Source organism: Myodes glareolus, chromosome 26 (assembly GCF_982192425.1).
Source record: "Myodes glareolus chromosome 26, mMyoGla1.1, whole genome shotgun sequence".
Taxonomy (NCBI): Eukaryota; Metazoa; Chordata; class Mammalia; order Rodentia; family Cricetidae; genus Myodes; species Myodes glareolus.
The window spans coordinates 35,723,876-35,746,897 of record NC_142051.1 but is presented as its reverse complement, the minus strand read 5'-3'; the positions used below and the strand labels follow the sequence as shown (position 1 = coordinate 35,746,897).

The 23,022-nt window shown below is 43.8% G+C and overlaps 1 protein-coding gene and 1 non-coding gene across 2 annotated transcripts in view; one reads left to right on the top strand and one right to left on the bottom strand.

Moving 5' to 3' along the window:
* Fgd6 (FYVE, RhoGEF and PH domain containing 6) overlaps positions 1-23,022 on the top strand; it is a 121,558-nt gene that overhangs the window by 45,187 nt on the left and 53,349 nt on the right. The window contains exons 3-5 of the mRNA XM_087902139.1: positions 1,008-1,155; positions 17,122-17,189; positions 17,273-17,303. Of these exons, the coding sequence (XP_087758265.1) occupies positions 1,008-1,155; positions 17,122-17,189; positions 17,273-17,303 (247 nt within the window). The remainder of the gene's footprint in view (positions 1-1,007; positions 1,156-17,121; positions 17,190-17,272; positions 17,304-23,022) is intronic.
* Positions 9,436-9,542, bottom strand: LOC125390119 (U6 spliceosomal RNA). Its single transcript, XR_007228654.2, has one exon. It is a non-coding gene; the product is annotated as a U6 spliceosomal RNA (small nuclear RNA).

Below are 23,022 nucleotides of genomic sequence, written 5' to 3'. Positions count from 1 at the left end.
CAACCTCGAGCTGAGTCATAATCACCTGGAAGGAGGGCTTGTTTAAATGTCTTCGTTAGCTCACCGGGCTCTGTGCCCTTAGGGTTTCTGTAGGAGGCTGGAGCCTGACACCTTCTAGGTCCACTGTCCTGCCTCCATCTTGAACTGCAGGTATCTATCCGTGATAGCTAGGGTGGTGGGCGCGTGCTCACTGTTAACTCCTGTACTCGTGATTGGACATTCACTGTCAGGAGTTCCCAAGCTTTACAGATTTGGCATTTTGGTGCTGTTTTTAAATATCAAGGCCGAAGTTCTCAACAATGTCTAGTGTGCTCCCTCTAAGTCCTCTTGGTTTGTACCAGGAATCAGCAGGGACTCAGTCTTCTAAAGCAAGGAGGCGTGGAAGCAGAATGGAGGCAACTGGGAGACTTGCTTCCTATTATTACATATCCTGAATCACAGTCTAATGAGGAGAGCCAAAGCAGGAACTCAGGGCTGGAGAGATGGCTCAGTGGTTAAGAGCACTGACTGCTCTTCTAGAGGTCCTGATTCCCAGCAACCACATGGTGGCTCACAGCCATCTATATTGAGATCTGGTGTCCTCTTCTGGTGTGTGGTCATACATGGAAGGAATGCTGCCTACATAATAAATAAAGAAATAAATAAATAAAAGCAGGAACTCAAACTTGGAGGCAGGCTGATTCAGAGGCCATAAAGCAGTACCGCTTACTGACTTGCCCCTCTTGGCTTGCTCAGCCTCTTTCTCGTAGAACCTAGGACCACTAGCCCAGGGATGGCACCACCCACAATGGCCTTCATTATTATCAGTTGAATTTGTACTAAAGTTAAGTACAGCGTGAATTTGAGTTTATACCAGCTGAGCTGGGGAAAAGCAAGGCAGGGTTTGGCTTGCCTGGTGTTTTTCCATTTCTCCGAATCCCGTAGGCGCAGTCTCTCCCATGACAAGGATCGGGTAGTTGGTTGGTTTGTTGAAGGTGACTAACGGGTATCCATCTCTGTTGATACAGCTCTGCAACATCGCAGGAGCGTCACGGTGAGCTCCCTCTGGGTCTTGGTGACCTGCCCTCTGATGAGGAAGTCATCAATAGTTCTGATGAAGATGACGTCAGCTCCGAGTCCAGCAAAGGAGAGCCAGACCCACTGGAAGATAAACAGGTATATTTTGGCAATCCATTATTTCTGCTTTTGTTTATCTTGGCCTGCCGCTGTGCATGGGAATGCGATCTATCATACTGATAGGAACACAGCAGTAACACCCCTGGTGAGTTAGTCTGGAAATGTTTCTCAAAATTAAGTCTTGTTCCTGCTGTAATACAGCACCTACAGTGTTACATATCCAACCGTGTGTCACCTCAGGGTCATTTAGTGGGTTTTGAGAAATTATTTCACTAATGGCTTTTTATATGTGCATATATGTGTATGTGTAGAAATGTATGTAGTTATGTCTGGATCATGAATCTCTCTTAGGGCTTGTTCTTGTCCTGCCACTAATTCTTACCTTTCTTTGTTGTGGGTTCTTTTTTGTTTGCTTTTTGTTTTGTTTTGCCTTATGTGTATGGCTGTTTGGTCTGCATGTATGTCTCAGATCCCCTGGAGCTTGAGTTACAGGCAGTAGTGGGCTGCCATGTGGGTGCTGAAAATTTAACCTGGTTCTTTGGAAGAACAGCCAGTGCTCTTAACCACTGAGACAACCCTCTGACCCATTGTTTTTATTGTTTTTGAGACAGTGTAACCTAGTCTGGCATTGGTGCATTCACAACAGTCCTGCCTCAGCCTTCTGAGCACTGAGATTATAGGTATGAGCCTGGGCAGTTCTTAAAATTTCTTGAAAAAAGGTAATTATATGCATTTGAGGCTTGATCACATCTTTAAAATTTTTAAAAATAAATTCATTCTGTGTGGGGGGAGCACATCTGAGCGATCATGCTTCTATGCTTTGGTACACTTGTGGAAGTCAGGATACAACTTGCAGGAGTCAGTCTTCTCCTACCACGTGCCTTGCGGGTTCAAACCCAGGTTTTCAGGCTTGCAGCAAGTGTCTTTAGCCCCCAAACCACCTCACCGTCCTGATCATGTCTTTTTAAGGACAGAACAGAGGTTGCTGTTTGTAAGTTATTTCCCACACAGCTGTGGCAACATACCTGACAAGTGACAAACTTAATGGAAGAAGGGTTAATTTGGCTCACAGTTCAAGGACAGCCCCTCGTGTCCTGGAAGTCACGGCAGCATGAGCTTGAGGCACAGACAGGGTCCCTGATGCTAGTTCTCAGCTCGCTTTCCCCTGTATTCAGTCCGGGACTCCAGCCCATGGCATGGTGCTACTACCCACTGTTAAGGTGGGTCTCCCTATGCCAGTTAAACTAGTGGGGCTCGTCTTGCAGTTACTACTGCTGCGATAAAATGCTGTGACCAAAAGCAGCTTGGGAAGAAAAGGCTTTGTTTGGTTTACATTTCCTGAATCACAGTCTAATGAGGAAAGCCAAGGCAGGAACTCTAACTTGGAGGCAGGAGCTGACTCAGAGGCCATAAAGCAGTACCGCTTACTGACTTGCCCCTCTTGGCTTGCTCAGCCTCTTTCTCATAGAACCTAGGACCACCAGCCCAGGGATGGCACCACCCACAATGGCCTAGGCCCTCCCCCATCAATCACTAAGAAAATGCCCTACAGGCTTGCCTACTGTGAATCTTGTGGAGGCGGTTTCCCATTTGAGGTTTCCTCCTTCCAGATGACTCTAGCTTGTGTCAAGCTGATCTAAAGCCTGCACAGGGCTAATCCTTCAGAACTGTGCCCTGAACTCAGTCTCCTGTGTTCCTATAGATCCTGTCTAGTGAACAGTGAGTGGATCACCTCTCTCAGTGTTACTAATAGAGTAATCGTTTTCTTAAAATAAGCCAGTGTGTATGTGTATTATATATATGTATTCATACTTGTGTGTGTGTGTGTGTGTGTGTGTGTGTGTGTGTGTGTATGTGTGTCTGTGTATGTGTTCAGGAGACATGAAAACTGTCCATATGTTCATAAAGGTTTAAGGATATATAATAGGGAAATTCCTTGTATTGTTTTAGTTTATTATAAACATCTGTATGTTTCATTTGAAATCACATTTCTTTGAATAAAGATATTATTAAAGGGAAAAATTTGCATAGCAGCAATGTCCCCATGCTATATTGGAGTGTTACAGGGTGGAATTTTGAAGGATCTTCACAACATAGCAAGCCAAGGACGAAAGAAACCCTTGTCACCTGAGTCCTTGTTATATTTTCCTAATCCATTATGCCTCCTGCTTAGCTTGTGTTGCTCTGTTTAAATTTGCTTCTACCTTTAAAGAATGGTACATCGTGGTTTTCTAAAATTGAGTCCCGGGGCTGGAAGTTGGCTCGGCAGGTTAGAACCCTTGTTGCTCTTATGGAGATCCTGGGTTCAATTCCCAGCACTCTCGTAATGACTCCCAACTGTCAGTAACTCCAGTTCCAAGGGATCTGACACCTTCTTCTGATCTTGTCATGGGGTGCACATGCATAGATGCAATCAAAAACACATCAACACATAAAATAACAAAATAAGTAGATATAAAAAAAATTGGTTGCCAGCTATGATTTGAGTAACTTGAAGCTAATTACTTAATCTTTTTGGTTTAAAGAATGCCACTTTGTAAATGAAAACAAAATATTACTTATACATGATTTGATATGTGGAAAAAGTTAGACTGTGACCCAGTATGGAGTACGAGCTCAGTGACTTTGTTGTTTGCTGATGAGACTTAATTTCTGAACCGGATGCACACATTTGTGATTCTAGCAGTTGGGAGGCAGAGGCAAGAACATTGGCACGAGTTCAGGACTAACTGCGGTTAAATATTAAGTTCCAGATTAGCATAGACTATGGAGTAAGACACTGTCCCAAAAGCAAACAGGCACCCCAGATGCACACAAACCCCACCCCTGGCCCGACAGGAATAAGTCTCAGATCAGGGTGTTGGAAGCATTGCTAGAACTCATTTAGGCAGAAGGTCTGTAAAGCCCCTGGCAGCAGAGTGACTTGGTGCTCTGAGGGGTTTGTTCGGCAGTCAGGGAGCTGCCCCTGTGCCCTGCTCACTCCTTGCTCCTTTGCAAGCTTGTTTTCCATGCTATTACTCCTTGGTTCAGACCCTGGAGTAGGTCAAGGATAGCCCTCACGTCCCAGGTAGCCTCAGTGTCTGTTAGACATCAGCGGTGGCCGTGGCCCTGGCTTTTGTGGTATGCCCATCCCAGTGGAGGAGGAAGAGGGACCAAAACTCATCAACAGGAAGAAGCTCAGAGTGTTTCCAGGCTGCACGGGGCACATAACAGTGATGTGCTGGAGACTGCAGTGGCTGCTTTGGACGAAAGCCTCTGAGAAAGTGGTATTTGACTAGAATTTAAATGAGTGCAAAGAGCCAATGCCTGTAGGGAGCTTGAGAAAGAACATTCAGATAGTATTGTGTGAGAGCCATAATTAAAATCAAGCTCTCCTCGCTTTCTTTTCCTGCTTCATACTGTTGTTTTGGCCTGTTCTTTTTCACTTGAACCTTGTCTGGTTTCTCTATTGAAGTGGTAACCACAGTGATCTCCACATGACGCTGGAGATCATACCGGTGCACAGGGTAAAGGAAGGCTCTCATGTGGTCCATGATTCTGTCCAGCATCATGTTCTGTCACTGCCTGTGATCAGTGGAGACTCCTAAGTATAGTAGGTCTTTCTGGTCAGACTTTCTTTTTGGGATTGCCAGCCCCAAAGTAATGACATAGAGACTGATTCTTCATTATGAAAGCTTGGCCTTTAGCTTATGCTTGTTCCCGATTAGCTCTTATAACTTAAATTAACTTGTTCCTATTAATCTACGTTCTGCCATGTGGCTCTCTATCTCTTCTCCATTCTCAATGTCTGATTCAGACATTCCCTCCGTTTCTGACTGGTGTCTCTTGCGTGCCTAGATTCTAACATTGAGTTCCTCTCTCTGCCTGGAAGTCCTGCCTAACCTCTCCTGCCTAGTTATTGGCCGTTCCGCCTGTTATTAGACCAATCACAGCGACACATAATCTTCACACAGTGGACAAATAGCCCTCACCACCTAAGGTTCCTTTCTGTCTTTGTGCCTGCCTTTGCTTCCCTCCCTTTCTTTATTTCATAGTTCCTTGTCCTTTTGTGCCATGTCGCCTGCTAAATCTTTATCTTTTTTTTTTTTAACATTTGTGTGATTCTCACAGCTATCACACACACTCACTATCACAAATTTGTAGAAGTCAGAGGACAGTTTTTGTGAATCACTTCTTTCCTCTCCTGTGTGGATTTGAGGGACCGGAGTCCACTCTTGAGGTTTATGTGGCAGGTACTTTTACACTCTGAGCCACCTCACTGCCCACCCTCCTTTTCAGTTAATTGTAAACATGTGACTTTTTTTTTAATCTTGTATCAGTAGCATCAATAATGTCTCTCCTTTAGAATTCTCAACTACTCTGAGGAACTGAGATTGTGTGTCTTCATCCAGAACAGTGAGGTAGAATATATTAGCTAGATGGCTGTCAGTCTGCCTAACCACAGCCTAGTGAACATTTTTAAGTAATTTGCTTTCAGAGTGGTTAGGAGAATACAGTCTTTGAAGTGAAATTGTGTTTGGGTTCCTACCTCTCTCAAGCTCTATGATTTTGAGTATCTCACTTTGTTTCCCTCTCTGAAAAACAGAAAGAAGTAGATTCTAGGGTTGATGTTTCCCTTCCTTCAAGGATTACTGTGAAGGAATGATGGCCCTGCTGAGAACAGTGTCCGACCCAGGGTTAGTGCACAGCCGACGTTCAGTTATCTTGGTCATACACAGCAAGGGGAATATCAAGCATTTCACAGCAGTCCTTCTGTGTGTGCCCATGAGTCCACACCATCTAACACACCCCTGGTCTTTTCCAAGTAAGGAAGCCGTGTGCTTGTCATTGTTCTGCTTCAGTGGGGAAGACTGGTTCAGACTTAGCTCTGCTGTGCTGGATGACCTTGAATAAATAGTCACTTTCAGGTTCACTGTCACAGGCCTATAATCCCAGCACTTGGAAGGCAAAGACAGGAGGGTTGACAGGAGTTCAAAGCCAGCCAGGTCTACCTAGTGAGTTCCAGGCCAGCCAGCACAGTGTAGCTAGACCCCAACTCAAAAGCAACAACAAGTCTCAACATTGGTGAGAATGTATGTGGAGGATTTAAAAGAAGAAGCACTTTGGGAAACAGTTGTAGTTCTTTAAAAGCTTTACTGTAGTCATCATGTGGCCCAGAAACTCTACGTTTAGTACTTCTTACACGAGATAATTGAAAATATATGTCCACAGAAAAGCTTGTGCAAAAATCTTCCTTTTATCATTGTCTGTAATTGAACGGTCTCAGGTGGGCGTTTAAGGGGACACTGAGATGGATTGTTGGGAGTGAGAAGTTGATTAGAAGAATTGTGGATAGCAGGGATAGACAGACAAATGACAGCATGGTGGGGCTCCTGGGGAGAGTTTATGCTCCTGCCCCAGTGACAGACAGCATAGTGGGGGCCTTGAGGAGAGGAAATTTGTGCCCACCTGGCAAGAGTGACCTTCTGAGAGCCGGGGTGGCTTCACAGCACAAGACGGCAGTCAGGCGACTCAGGAGGAAGGGAAGGGCATGGGGGACAGGATGTGTGGCCATCAGTATCCTCTTTGATATAGACTGACTCCCAGGTGAGATGCTCGGGTACTGGAAAGTCTGTTGGCTAGAGATTCACAATGTCCTAGTAGGGTGTCTGTCAGTATCTGAGGGGATGGCTGCCGCAGATAGTGTGGCCTAAGCCGCGGCTCCATTCTAGCACTGTATTATTAGAATAGTGACAAAAACGAGAGAATTTAAATGCTCGTCAACTGAAAATTGAAAAAGACAAGTGTGATATATCGACACAGTAGAATAGTATTTGGCTGTAAAGAGGAACGGAGGTGGCTATTAATGAGCACAGAATTGTTTGGGAGAGATGGAAGTATTCTAAATAGATTGTGGTGATGGATGGACAGCCCTGACTTCACTAGGAACCACTGAACTATTTAAAGAGTAAAACCACATTTTATGGCATATAAAAACAGCTAGGTGTCATGGTGTATGCCTTTTATCCCAGCACTTGGGAGGCAGCACTTAGGTGGAACTCTATGAGTTCGAGGCCAGCTACGACTGAAAAGTGAAAACCTGCTTCAAACAACAACAAAAACTTCCCACAAGAGCTATCATATGTACTGTCTTTGAATCCTAGGAAGTAAAGGGATTTTAGATAGGCTGTGTAACCTGCTTGAAAACCCCTGATTTAGAATTTTTAATTGCAGTCTGGTTGACATATTGTTCGCAGAAGCTAAATGATGTCCACAAAACATGTTTGGAGTAAAGTAATAAACTACGGGAATCTTTATTAATTCCCTTTGGAAATTCCTGTGTGTGTGTATGTGTGGGGGAGTGTTAAACAGGTATGTGTGTGTTCATGTACACGTAGAGGCCAAGAGTCATTGTCAGTATTTATTTATTTATTTATTTATTTATCTCCCCCCACCCGCCCCACATTGGAGCTCTTCTTGAATCTGGAGCTCACCACTTCAGCAAGAGGAGTGTTTGCTGTCTTGCCTGACTTTTGTGTTGGTACTGGGGATTTGAATTCAGGTCTTTGTACTTGTGTGGCAAGTCCTTTGCCAACTTCCTCGAAGTTCTTCAGATTTTAGTTTATTGTTCTTTCAGGTCTTAATAAATGTTTGTTTTAAAGAAATGTGTTGAGCAAGGTGGCTCGTGCCCATTTAGCATTTGGAAGGAAAGATGGGAGGATTCCTGCAAATTTGAGGCCATTTTGTTCTACATAGTAAATTCCAAGCCAACCAAGGCAAGTCACTGAGACTCAGTCTCAAGAAATAAGCAAAAAATAAAGTTAAATTTAAAATGAAGTGTATTCATTTTGTTTCTTTACAGTTAGAACATTCAGTTTGTAGCTCCTCTGAATATTTGTTTCTCTGTTCATTTCGAATCTTTTGAAAATAGCTCGTGATTATTCCCCTGCAAAGAGAAGGGCGGAGCCTGGAAAGGACAATGTCCTTTAGGTAACATCATGATGTCACCTCATCTGGGACATAAAAATGATAAAGAGCTGTGCCTTGGGCAGGTCTTGCTGTTGACATTCTTCTCTTGCGAGTAGAACTCTTGTTATGGTAGAGACGGTCTCTCAGACAGCATTAACCCCAAAGGGAGAACGTCATTGGCCGTCACTGGTACTCAGCAACTGCGAAATAAAGAGAACGCCGTTAAGAAGGACTGACAAAGCTGGGCTGTTATCAAAAGATCAGAGCGTATCACTGGATTTCAGATCAAAGGTTCTGTGTTTAATGTGTGTGAGTTATTTCATGACCCTTGACAGTGTGTTTTCGTTCGTCTGTGGTGAGCATCTTGACATCCATTGCAGTACGCTTTGCTCTGGAGAGATGTTGATATTTAACAGGCAGTCTGCTTTAAAATGTGATACGGTTTCATTAGCTCAGAAGCCTGAGCTGCCAAACACAGCCTCTTGAGGTCTCACAAGATGTGTTCCCATCATTGTTTGGCTGGGTCCACATTAGTGACTGTTCTTACACGATGGAGAGAATATTAATATTTGTTGTCTTTGACTTTTCATATGACTACAACCCATTGATTTCTAGTCTACTAACATGCCTTCATTTAAGTCTGTAATTTTCCTAGCTTAAAAGGAAAAATAGAGGCTTGGAGGAATGGCTCAGCAGTTTGGAGCTGGTAGTGCTTGCTCCTGTAGAAGATGGGAGTTTGGTTCCTAGTAGGTACCCAGGACACATATCAGGCTGCTCACAACCGAAGCTTTGGCCTCTTTTAGCATCTGCGTTCACATGCACACACACACACACACACACACACACACACACACACACACCGTTAAAATAAACCTTATGTGGAACGAACGGTGGCGAATGCCCTTAATCCCAGCACTTGAAAGGCAGAATAAGGCAGTGGTCTGTGTTAGAGGTCATTCATATCTATGTAGTGTATAGTTAGACCATGGCTCAAAAAATTAAAGTAAGGAGTGCAGGGATAATTCCATGGTTAAAGCACATTTTTATTTCAGAGGACCTAGGTTTGGTTCCTAGCTCTTACATAGTGGCTCAAAACTGTCTGTAACTCCAGCCTCCTCTCTGGCTTCTAAAGGCACAGGTACACATACAGTCGCACACGGGGGAAACATTCACACCCCCAATAGACCTAAAAATACAATAAATCATAGAAAAAGACAAAAATAGAGAGCTATTATAATCCTAGATTAGGTTCCCTTATTTAGTTCAACCCACTATCCTTTATTGTATGTGCCACGGATTTTGAGTTCGAGTTTGTGTTTTATGATATCTAACATATCAAACAATGTGCTCTAGTCATAAGTTCTCTCTCTCTCTCTAATGGACTGCTTCACGAATTTGCACGTCATCCTTCTACAGGGGCCATGCTAATCTTCTCTGTATCGTTCCAATTTTAGTATATGTGCTGCCGAAGCAAGCACTGGTCATAGGTTCTAAGAAAGTGGCAGCCACCTGTGCACATTTACCTGCTCGTGAATTTTCCTTGAACAGTGAGTTAGGCACTATGCTTATGTATAGAAGGATACAAAAGTAAATAGGTAGACTACAGAGAATATTGGGAGTGTCAACAGATAGTAACAACCCTTGAGCGTCTTATACATAACATATGAACAAGAGAGTAACCTTGACCTTTGAAGGTAACAGAAGAGTATCAGGGCAGTCTTCGTAAAGGGACAACCTGCGACTTTTCTAAAAAAATGACCTAGAACGTGGCAGTCAGAAATCCTTGGAAGGAAAGATGGCCTTGACCAGAAGGGAATTCTGAAGCAGGGAAAGGTGTATAGAGTCAGAGGAGGGCAGAACTCACGTGGAAATACAAGATGTTTCCAGTTTGGCTGGAGTCAAGGAAGGGGTGTGGAGGAGCAGGAGGAAAAGCAGTGTTGGTGGATATCTTGGGAAACGCCTTGTCTTTCTCTTTGCTCCCACGCTTGTTGAGTCAAGCAGTTCCTCTGCCACACACGCCTGCCTTGACGAACTGTGCTGCCTTTGGCCTAAGCAATGCAGAGACCACTGACCGAAATCCCCGGAGCCCTGAGCCCAGTTAGACCTCGTCTAAATTGTTTGTCGCGGATATTTTGTCAAGTGACAGAAGTCTAGCACACATTAAGGAAAGGGTCAATTAAGGAAATACTCCGAAGGATAAATCAACAAGCTTTGTTGACTCAGAAGGTGGGACTGACAAGAGAGAAATTCAGGTTCCTGGCATTGATACATGGGGATGTACAGTAGGTACATGGAAGGCCTCGCTTCCTCTGCAGGTTCCCTGTCTGAGTCAGCTGAGAGAAGCGAACAGGCACACTAGCTAGAGAAAGCATGTGTATGGGAGCCACACAGAGAAGGGCCACACAGTGCATAGGGAAGTGTAGGTGGGGGAGGATGCACCCTGAGCTCTGCTTGTCAGTGTGTAGACCAAGTCTCTCTTGGGTGGCAGTCCTTGGAAAAAAAGAGAGGGTTATATTTGGCTCAGTAGACTGAGACCTTTTCCTCTTTTCTATGAGTTAGCCTTCCCTGGTTGAGGGAGTTTTGGGGAGGAAATGCAAGACAATTGTACTTACTTCGGATGACCTTTCTTGAGTTAGATATGCAGATATCTCACAGAGAGCCTTCTCTGTGCTGGGAACCTAGACGGTGAGAGAGCTATAAAGTCTAAGGCAGCTGTGCGTGGGTCTGTGCTCCCGTGGTCAGCCTCTCCGAGCACCATACTTGACGGTATTGTCTGAGTGTTTTCAGCGGCTGAAGGGCATCAGGTATGTTTTCCGTGTGAAGCCTACCTGACTCCACGTTCTGCCTTAGTGTGGCCTCCTTAGATGCTCAGCAGGTTCACAGTTGTGAGAGTTTGTGGCTTTATTCCCTATGCTCACTTCTTGAAGATTGTGGCTATTTCTTTTGAAGTTTTTCTAGTTGTACAAAATATTGGATTTCATTAAGATATTTTTATAGACACACACATGTACACACACACACACACTTGTACTTTGCTTATATTTGTCTGCCCTTTCCTGTGCTATTTTGTAAGAATATTTATTTTTTTACATGCCAATCCCAGTTCCCCCTCCCTCCTATCCTCCTGCTCTCCCCATCCCACCCCACCCCCCATTCACTCCTCAGGGAGGGTATGGCCTCCCCTGAAAAGTCAACTAAGTCTGTCTCTTCAGCTCATTGAGGCAAAACCAAACCCAGCCCAGCCAACCCCCACCCCGCCTGTCCAGCAACCTTCCTAGGCTGAGTAAGGTATCTCTTCCTAGAGAAAAAGAAGTTCATGCAATAGGGTTAGATCCTGCCCAAGCCACATCACCTGCATTCAGGTTGCCTAGTTTGGCGCTATACAGGCTCCCTAGTTGTCAGTCCAGAGTCAGTGAGCTGCCATTAGCTCGGGTCAGCTGATTGTGTGGGTTTCCTCTTTGTTCACATTATTGCTCCTCCCTCTTGCCGATTGTACTCCTGGAGCTCAGCTGGGCTATTTTATTAATCCCTTCTTCAAACGCTCACACTCCATCCCAGATCTGTTTTTAAAGTTTTGAAATAGCTACCCGGGAATCTGAACTATAAGGTGTGCGTCTGAATCTAGTGATCAAACCCAGCTTCAGAGCAGGGCATTGACTGCAGTACCCAGCTTCACAGAGCAGGAGATTGGCTGCAGCAGAGCTATTTCTTATACTGATTTCAAGGTCAAATAGCTTCACGTTTTAGGAGGATGGCACGACGATGCTATGACTCCTTCCTCCTGGAAACAGCTCAGGATAATAAGGATAAGAGAGATGAGCTGGTGAGATGGCTCAGTGGGAAGTGGTGCTTGCCATCCAGTGGCCGGGCTCTGTGACCTGAAGTTAATCCATGAGACCCACATGGTAGGAGAGAATGAACTCCGGCTGGCTGCCCTGACTGCCCTCTGACCTTCAGTTTCTCTCTCTCTCTCTCTCTCTCTCTCACTCTCTCTCACACACACACACACACACACACACACACACTCAGAGAGAGAGAGAGAGAGAGAGAGAGAGAGAGAGAGAGTAAATGTAACTTAAAACGTTTAAAAGAAAGATAGAAATGTAAATTGTCTCTGGCATTAGGCAACTACAGAAACCCGAATCAGAACACATAAGGGCTACCGTCCCCACCTGCAGTGTATACAAGGACCAGTAGCTCCACATCTTGCCAATGCCTCCTTGGCTTTATATTTCAAGACAGTGACCCGCTCAATAGTCAAGATGGCTTACAGTTGAAGATCATTCTGCCTCAGCTTCCTGAGTTCTGATGGCACTTGATTCTTTGTATTTTGTTTGTTTGTTTTGGGATAGGATCTGGTTATATAGCCTGGCTGGCCTCCATTTCCTGATCCTCCTACCTTACAAGTTTGTGCCACTATGCCTGCCTTGATTGATGCATTTAATTATAGCTCTTCTGTGGGTGTGAGGTCCTACCTCATTGTAGTTTTAACATGGCTGTGACAGGGCATTTTCGTATACTTGCTGGCTAATCTTCTATCTGCTGGTGAAATGTCTGCTCACATCTGTTCTCATTTCTGAGTTGTTTGAGTTTGCAGAGGTTTTTAAAAAATCTTTATTCTTGTTGCGTGTGTATTTTTGTATACCACATACTTGCCTGGTACCTGAAGAGGTCGTTAGATCACTTGGAAATGTAGTTATGGATGGTCGTGAGTCACTGTGTAGGTGCCAGGAACTGAACTTGGGTCTTTTGCCCAAGTTCTCTTTAACTGATGAGCCCTATAGTCGTCAGAGGTGTGTGTGTGTGTGTTCCGGATACTAGTCCTTTTCTAGAGTTATGGTGTGTGTGTGTGTGTGTGTGTGTTCCGGATACTAGTCCTTTTCTAGAGTTATGGTGTGTGTGTGTGTGTGTGTGTGTGTGTGTGTGTGTGTGTGTGTGTTCCGGATACTCGTCCTTTTCTAGAGTTATGATGGATAAACAAGTTCTCTAGTCTGTACTCTTGTCATTCACTGTAGTAGACACATGCTGTCTGCCTAGGGATGGTGGATCTTCACTATTACGGAGGGTCCCACACTACACAGTTCTGACTGATTTAGGCTCAGGAGAGCAAGGCTCGAGCAGAGAGTAGAGCCCCAGTGCTAGGACAGTACTAAGAGGAGGAAAGGGAAGAAAAGGCAAGTGCCAAAGTAGTTATACCTTAGAAGAAAGATTTATTTTATGTGGGTGACTGCTTTGCCTGCTGCCCATGAAACCAGTGAGGACACTGGATCTCCTGGAAATGGCCGTACAGATGCTTGTGTGCTGCCATGTGGGTACTGAGAATAAATCCTGGTTCTGTCCAAGACAGCAAGTGTTGTTTGGTTGTTTGTTTGTGTCAGACTGGGTCTTTCTCTGTAGCCCTTCTTGGCCTGGAACTCCTTATGTAGATTAGGCTGACTGCAAACTCACAGAAATCTGCCTGGCTCAGTCTCCTACCTTCTGGGATAAAGGTGTGTGCCTCTATGCCTGGCCAGCAGGTGCTTTTTACTGCTGAGTCCACACCTTCTTGGTTTTTGGGTTTTTATATGTGGGTTAGGGTCTGAGGAGGATTGGGAGCAGTGCTAGGAATCAAATGAAGGGTCTCGAACTTTCTATGCATCACTGAACTATATTCCTAGGCCTTTAATGAATTTCTAATTTTAAAAATATATACTGTCCTTCATTAGCATTAATCTTATAGTTACAGGTAGTATGGAGCAATGTATAGTAAGATTAGAAAAGCATTGATTCAGTAGGTGTTCAGAATATCGGTTATCCAAGGGTGCATGTGTGCAAAAACATATGCAGTCCCCTCCCATTAGTGCAGGGCTGAGGTGTGGTCTGCAAGGTCAGATTGTGCCTCCTGAGGAGTGTTAGCCTCGTCTCTGTCCTAGAAGGTGGGTGGTTGAAGTAGAACAAAACTTATGCAACCCATTAGTCTTAATTATTCAAGAACCTACTTTAGGAAAGTGGATGCTAATGGGGGCAGAAGTTAAACCCCATAGCAATAGAGTTTGAGAGCGGAGAAAAGGAAAGGTAAAACATGCTAGGAATTAGACTACATTTTTATGTACTCTACGTTTTTTTTTTTTTTTTTTTTTTTTTTTTTTTTTTTTTTTTTTTTTTTTTTTTTTTATAAGACAGGATTTCTCTGTGTAGCTTTGGAGCTGTCCTGGAACTTGCTCCGTAGACCAGGCTGGCTTCTGCGTCCCAAGAGCTAGGATTAAAGGCGTATGCCACCAACCCTTGGCTGTACTCTGAATTAGTAGTCAGTTGTTCTGGTTTCTGTTGCTGTGATAGATAACATAACCGAAAGTAATGTGGGAAAGGAAAGGAATATAGCCCATCATTGAGGGAGACCAAAGCTCTGATATTCCAGGTAGGAACCTGGAGTCAGGGACTGAAGCAGAGACCACGAGGGAATGCCACAGGTTCACATTTGTCTATCCTTCTTCTACTGCCAAGGATTACCTGTCCATGGAGAGTACCACTCACAGTGGACTGAACAATTCTACACAAATCAGCAATCTAAGAAATGCTCCACAGGTATTATCACAGACTTGGAGGCAGTGTCTTCATTGAGGTGCCTTCTTCTCAAGTGTTTTGACAGGCAGAATTAGCCATCATATTTGCCATTTAAGATTCTTTTCATAAATAGTTGGGTTGTAGCCTTCTTGGAATATTCTGGCAGAACAGTCTATATCAGTAGAAAGGTTTCTTGGTATTGCATGCCAACTTTTCTGTGATAAAAGAAAACATGGAAGGGACAAATACAGGCAAACCTGTATTAATGACTGACTTCACACCCGCCTGTAATCCCAACACTCAGGACATAAAGGCAAGAGGACCAGTTTAGTCCATTCTCTGCCATACAGCAAATCTGGTAGTGTTACTTTTCACAAGTTGTTTGACAAAATGAAGCTTCGATGTAAATTTTGCAGGATGTTGGGTTTGTCAGGTCTCAATAGGGAAGTAATTAACTATATTGGGTGTGTGTTTAGCAGTGTATATTGGGAAGGTGTGTCGAGGTAACTACTTGAAGTCGAAAGTGATACATTTTTGCGTGTGTGTTTCCGTGTGTACATTTGTATATTTGTCTGTGGAGACCCAACATCTCAGATGCCTTCCTTAATTGCCGTTCACCTATTTGGGGGAATGGTCTTTCACTGAACCTGCCTTATGCTCAGTATCATAGCTTGACAGTTCCAACAGTAAATTCATGTGCTGTGCCTCTCAGATCAGTCCTTAGCACTGTAACAAACAAACAAAATTCATATTGAACAAACAAACATGTTGAAGAACATTGAGAACAAAATCTAGACACATTGAAGTGTGGCTGTGCCTATAATTCCCAGCCTCAGGAGGCTGAGATAGGAACATAAACATATAGATGTAAACATACCGAGATGTGACTGTGCCTCCAATCCCTGACCTCAGGAGGCTGAGGTACAAAGGCTGTGAGTTGAGGCCAGCCTGGGCTACAGCAAAACTCTGTCTCGAAATGAAACAAAACAAATTGAAAAGCAAAATAAAATGAAGACTGAAGATAATACTTTGAACTGTCACAGTGCTAAGTGGTTCTTTCGGGATGGCGCACCACTTCAGTGTAGAGAAGGCTGCTCCTGAGAGCCGTGGCTTTAATACACCACCCCGCCCCAAGTGGCGTTCTGTCAATGAATGACTACTGGATTGCCATGGTGACTTTTTATGCATTTCCTTGCCCAATAGCTCTTGAGGCAGAACAAAGTAACTGTCTTGGTGCTGCCAATGCTGGAAAGAGTGCAAACAGCATAGCAACAGGAATGGAAAAAAAAAAAATCTTTACAGAATGGGGCCTGACGCCTTTCTCCAGAAGTATTGGAGCTTTTCCATTTTCATGGTAGCGGAAATTGCTCTTTAATGTTAATTTGTGTGTGTGTGTGTGTGTGTGTGTGTGTGTGTGTGTGTGTGTGTGTTCATGTGTGCATACATATGTGCTCTGCTAGGGGCTAAGGCCTTGTGTATGCCGAATAAGCTCGTACTGCTAAGTTATATCCTCAGCCTGGTTCCAGTTGTCATTTCACCTTAAGTAAATGTTCTGATTGCTTGTTCCTTATTTACTGTTCATTCCTCTTCACTGAGGAATTATGTTTTCAGATCTCACAGAGACTAGAAAGGGAAATGTTTCTGTCTATTCCCTGTAAACAACAACAAACTCGTCTAAATGTCAAAAGTACTTTCCAAGTCATCTTCATCTGTTCCTGGACATGCATAGTTTGTGTCCTTGCCGGGGTATTTAATGTTCCCACCAAGAAATAATTAAAAGGTGTCCTTGGGATGATGCCAGACATATACTGTCATGAAGAGCCCCGATTAACTGTACTTTCAGAATTTGAGTGATTTGACTTACACATCACATTACTAGTTCATCATAACACTTCGTCATGCATTATCTAAAGTACTTTTATTTATGTATTTTATCCAGTCTTGTAGTATTGTCGAAATAGGCCTAGAACCTACCGTCTTCCTGCTTCAAGTCTCCTGAGTGTTGGGATTACTTACATACATGACCTCTCACTGGCTTCTCGTGATACTCATAGGTGTTTCCCTTGCAGAATATGGCATTTCCATGTTGAAACTTTGATACCTTTGATTGATTGATTGGTTAATTGCTTGATTAGTGGTCTCAATATGTAGCCCTGGATGGCCTGGAACTCACTGTGTAGCCCCGGTTGGCTTCAATCTCATAGAGATCGATCGATCGATCGATCGATCGATCGATCTATCTATCTATCTATCTATCTATCTATCTACTCTAAAGACTAAAATGAAAGAAAGGCATGTGTCACCTAACCCAATTCCTGATTTCTCTCAGCTACTTCTGTATTATGGTTTTATTATCTTATTTACCTCCCCATATTTGCCTTTGAAATATTGCAAAGTGTGAATTGTGTTCTTATAGATAACATAGGATCAGGGCTAAAATATATGTCTAACCAGCTCATAGCTGATGCCATATTTTGGGAATTCATTCTTTCTCAATGCACTCTTTGTCTTCAGGATGAAGATACTGGGATGAAAAGCAAAGTCCATCATATTGCCAAGGAGATCATGAGCTCTGAGAAAGTGTAGGTATCAAGTTAGCAGTTTAAACGCTGTTCTTCCCAGTTGACTTATTAAAAAATCTTATTGGTTCTTTTTTTTTTAACAGGTTTGTGGATGTGTTGAAGCTTTTGCATATTGTAAGTATCTGCTCATATTTTTCTCGAGTCTAAGATTATCCCCAGTCCTGTCCTTTTCCTACCCTAAAGGTTCTTAGCGCAGCTAACAAGTGAATTATACCTTTGTGCTCTCTAGTGCTTGGTTACATTTTAAATTTATAATAAGATTTTATATACTTATAGGCTTATAAATTATATATAATAGACATTTTATAAGTTGTATCTCATTTACATCTAGATGTACCCAGATGATTTCCGAATAATAATCTTCAGCACCTTCCATTTCGTCATAATAAATGAGCTATGAGAGCTGCTGCTGCTGCTGCTGCTTCCTCCTCCTCACTTTCCTCTTTTTGCCCCATTTCTGCCTCACTTCCTCCTCTTCCCTCCTCCTCTTCCCTCTCTCCTTCTCCCCCCACAAAACTATACCCCCAGCACCCGTAATGATGTCGTATCTTTTGGGGGCGTGTCTTCTTTAATCTAAATAGTTCCCAGAAACGGAGACACTTGAGACAGCATTGCTAGCTTTTTTAAACCGCAGTCACCGTGAGCAGACCTGTTAGGGAAGAGCTGTGTGTACCTGACCACACGCTCATTTTCCTCTCACACACTCTCGTCTTTCAAGTTTTTACAAGATTGTGTGTCTGCTGCAAGGAATGTTACTCTGTTTTTGTTATTTTTTGGCAAGATATACCCAATATCCCCAATTTCTGTTGTGGAATATTAGTTTAAGATGTGTTACATTTGTTTAAATGATATGACGATGTGTTGCGTTCTTTACATTGTCCCGTTTAACTCTGCGAAACTGTGTTGCTTTGCCTGTCTAAAACACCTGATTGGTCTAATAAAGAGCTGAATGTCCAGTAGGTGGGCAGGAGAGTTACAGGTGGGGCTGCCAGGCAGAGAGAATAAATAGACAAAAAGAAGAGAAGGGAGGAGCAAGAAAAAGGAGAGGAGAAGACCAGGAGTCACCTGGACACACAGGCAGCCATGGAGAAAGAAGGAAAGAAAGACACATAGAATAAAGAAAGGTAAAAAAAAAAAAAGCCCAGAGGCAGAAGGTAGACAGGATAATTTAAGTTAGCAAAACTGGCAATAAATAAGCCAATCTAAGGCTTGGCATTCATAAGAAAGAATAAGACTCCATGTGATTTATGGGAGCTGGGTGGTGGGCCCACAAAGAGTAAAAAAAGAACAACTACGAATATCCCTCACATATGTGCGACTAAGGGCTCAAGTCCAGCAGTTCTTCTAGCTAAAGACATACAGCCCTCCTCGAAAACCTCCAGCCTGTGCCTGCCCCAGTCAAGACGGTTTCTCATGGCCATGGCCATCGGTCAACTGATCAGGCAGTTCCTTGGTTAAGGTTTCTTTGTCCCAGGTGACTCTAGATTGTGTCACACTGACGGCAAAACTAACCAGCACATAGTCTCTCAATAAAGTCAGGAATCTAGACCCAAGGCCCCTGGACATACTGATAGCTGATACCAAATAGAATGTGGGGTTTTTATTTTATTTTATTTTTGTTTTTTCTAGACAGGGTTTCTCTGTATAACAGCACTAACTATCCTGGAACTTGCTCTATAGACCAGACTGACCTCAAACTCACAGGGAGCCGCCTGCCTCTGCCTCCTGAGCTCTGGGATTAAAACTCTGCACCACCACCAACCAGCTTCATCTGTTTTTCTAAGTGCATCATAAAATGAATAGTTTTCCCCAGTTCTCATGTGTTCCCCATCCTAAAACTGTCATTCTGTCCCGAGTATACAGTCTTGTGAGTCATGCGGACTTTTAAATGACTAGTTGCTTTGTCCTCTGTTCTGGCTGCTAACTTAGCTACTGCCTTCATTTTTGAGCAGTGCTATTCATATTAAGACTCATAGATGAAGTCCATTATTCAGACCATATTTGTCTTGCTTCTGTCTTTCCCACCTCGGTTTGGCATCTCCTTCTCCCTGTGTCTCAATTTCAGGTCTTCGCTGCTCAGCTTCCAAAGACTTGTGGGTATTAAGTGATGTTTATGTGATTATTTAAATTACCAAATCTTTTTAAGTAAATGGCCTTTTAATAAGTGTTCTTTATGTACCTTTTAGTATATTGTATAGCTATGTTACACAAATTATTTATTTTTGGCCTCATAACATCCCTGAAGATAGTTTTTTTTTCCTTTTGTTTATTTTAAATGAAGGAAGTAGCAGGCTACTAAATGTCAAAGCTAGGCTTTGAAGTATAGTCTCTGTGAGTTCTTGATTTAAAATTTTAAATGTTTGCTTGCAATCCTAACCATTGCTATTTATAGTGTATCTGTAGGACCTATTATATCCTTGGGCATATTTATTGCTTACAGAATTTTTTTTCAGCTGCCTTGGAAACCAGAAAACTCTCGCATTTCATCTTATAAAGATGAAAGTGAAGCTGGATCTTGTTACTTACATTTCTTATGAATATTGCATATTAACGTTATTAAAGAGAGTCAGAAACATGCCATAAGCAGTTGGCTTCAGTTATGTTTTTGTATTGAATGCATTGATGAATATACACAACCTGACTTGTACATACAGGAAAGGAAGGGTCATTTCACCTGGGAAAAATATTTTCATTTTAACCACAAAGTCAGCAAAGCACAACGGTACACCCCCATAGTCCCAGCACTGGGAGGCTGAGGCCTGCAGATATTGAGTTTAAGTCCCTTCTGGGTTATATAACAAGACTTTGCCTCAGCAAACCAGACAAAACCAAAGTCACATTGTTGAGATGGGGACTTCCCCTTTCCTTTTACTTCACAGTCTCTTAATTTTGCATATTTATCATAAGCCTTTGACCCCTACAGCTGCTTTGCTTTCCTTTAAGTGATTTTTATTTACTGTGAGCTTCTTGTCTGTCCCTATGCCCACTGGCCCTTTGTAATGTAATTAAACAATGCCTCAAGGTCAAGCTTGCTGCTTGGGGCAGCTGGCGATTAAGTCACACACCCCACTGTGGTCCTGGAGACTCTGTAGACCAGAGACAAGGCCATCTGCTCTGTGCTTCAGTGCCTCAGATGTTCTGACCAGGTCTTATTTGCATTGTTTTTCCCTGAGGTCTTCCCCGAGTGATCTGAGTTGACAGAGTGGGCATGTTCGTATTGTAAAGAGTTGAGGTTATTCTGGTTATGAGTGTCATACGAGTTGATTTGACTCTGGTAGGTTTTTATTAGAATCAGTGTTGTGTGTAGTTGTCAGTCATGTCTGCGGTTATCCTAATACTTTACACCGTCTCCTGCCTCCCTTGCTTAATTCTGCCATCTCTGTCTGATCAACTACCCCTCTGCAGTGCTGGGTTTCAAACCCAGGGCTCACCCCGTCTAAGCTAGTGCCCTTCCCTAAGCTCCACGGGGAGGCTTGTGAACTGGAATCCGGCGTGCAGAACAGCTCTGCTCTCATTGATGAAGAGCTTGTCTGCTCACTCACATCTGCCTTGGTGTGGTTAGAGGAGCTTTGGGGAATTTAGAGACTTCTGCCCAAAATAGTTCCTGTGGTCCTTAAGGATCGTCACACTTTCCCAAAGTATCCTGGCTGTTGGGATTTAGGAAGATAATTAATTGGGCATGTGTTGTAATCATCTTTATTTAAAAAAGGAAAAAAATTGTGACCTCCCTCCAGTGGTTCCACTTTGGCAGTGACTGAGGTTCCTGAGTAGCTGAGAAGTCTTAAGATTATCTGTCGTTCCCGTGGAACTGGTTGCATCTGGCTCTGGGGCCAAAGAAGTGACAGGAATATAGTTACTGCCCTGCTGCGGGGAGGCTGTTTGTTTCCTTGGCTGCTAAGCCCTGGCATTCTTTGTCTTTGCCTGGAGGTAGGGATGCCTTTTTTGGAGCTGGCTGTTGGGGATTTAATCTAGGGTTCTGTGTATGCTGAGCACATGTTCTGCTCTAAGCTATGTGTGCAGCCAGGGACACTCTTCTATGTTCAAAAAGCCACCAAGAGAACCTGTGATGGCGATGGCCCCAGGTAAAAAAAATAATTATTAAGAAATATTTAAAACAAATTTTGTTTGGTCTTTGAGACAGGGTGTTATGATTTAGGCATTAAGCTGACCTCTTTCACTTGACAAGATATATCCAGGCAGTACCCTGGTCGACCCAGGGTCCTATGGCTGCTGTGTCACTGAGTATGTACTCAGGTGCAAAAGATCCCTTTAAGAGACAAGCTCCACCCAGTCCCACCCTCTTCCCATAGCTCTTCTGAAGAGGCAGACTGGTCCTCTTCCTCCTCTTCCTCTCTATTTCTTTTCCCCTCTTCTCTCCCCTTTACCCTTTTCCCAATAAGTTTAAGGTACCTACATGGTGTGTTTGTTTCCTGCCTGGCGTCAGGCCTCTGGCTCTCACCCACCTTGAGGCCCCTGAGCAGACCAAGGTCTCTCCCAAGCCCTTTTTACAGCACAGGGTCTTTCTATAATGTCGCGCACCGCGCCCCCGTGTCTGCGCTCTGTGTGCTAGAACCCAGTTCGCAAGCTTCAGGCAAGGGGCTGGAGGTTGAGAATACACACGCGGAGACAGACCGACACATGGACCTTCAAACGCTGGTTCAGAAAGCCCCCTTTATTAACATCATGTAGGCTTAAATACCCTGCATTCAATGGCCAACAGGTGATAATCCCATCCTCTGATCCTCTAAACTAGGCACAGTTTCTAGTGACTTTAATTAGAAAGTTCTAGGAGGGAAGAGCAGCTGAAGGCCAGGACTCATTAGTCCCAACATCCAGCTGAAGGCCAAGACTCGTTAATCCCAACATCTCCCCCCTAAATTTTTTATAAACAGAAGACCCTCCTGTCTTAGATCATCTCAGAAGAGTAAACCCTTACCCGTCTTTGGGAGGCCCCTTCCCTGTCTTAGGTGGGCCCTCTTCTGTAGAAGTTGCCCATCTACAGAGGAGTCTTCATTGTTGGTGCAGTATTTGCAACCAAACCGTACCGGCCAACAGGGTCAGAAGGACTTGCTAAGTGACCATATGCTGCAATTCTCATGGGTTGTCTGATCTTAACACAGAATTCAGAGATGAATGCCCATGGAAACAGGCGTTACGATTGCCGGCAATAGGTCCCCAATCACCACTGGACCCAGCCTCCCATTTGGGCTATGGTATTCTACCAACTCTTTGGCTAAAACAGGGCACACAGGTATCAACAATCTGGTGTGCTAATTGTAACATTTCAAGGGCTATTCAAATAACCATTGAGTTGTTTCACCACATAAGAGGCATTAGCAATATTAACAGATGTCATACAAATGGAATGATAAAAGTGTGAACTAGACATTTGTTATACCATAAGTTCACCTGCTCCTACAATAGGGCAATCTGTTGATTTAAATTCGCTCTGCAGCAGACTCTTCGGCGTGCAGAGCCTAGAACTGCCACTGCCTTCTCTTTGTCCCGCTGCTGCGTTCTCGGGCAGCCCAGTGGGGTCTGTCTTACCTCCAGCACTTGTTGCATTTGCTGATACTCCTGGCACTGCTGTGGCATCCGCCAGGCTGGGCACCGACTGGGCTGGGGCAATGTGCCTTCCACCACAGCCACCTAGCAAAGCTCTGCTCCAGCTGCCTTCTAGCCCCAGCTGCATTCGTTTTGGTTCCAAACTGGTGCACGGAGTGGAGCGGAACTCAGGGAAGGAGGCTTGCTGCTCTGCAATCACTGCAACCACTGCAACCAACTAATTAAACTAGTGACTTTAATTAGAAGGTTCTAGGAGGGAAGAGCAGCT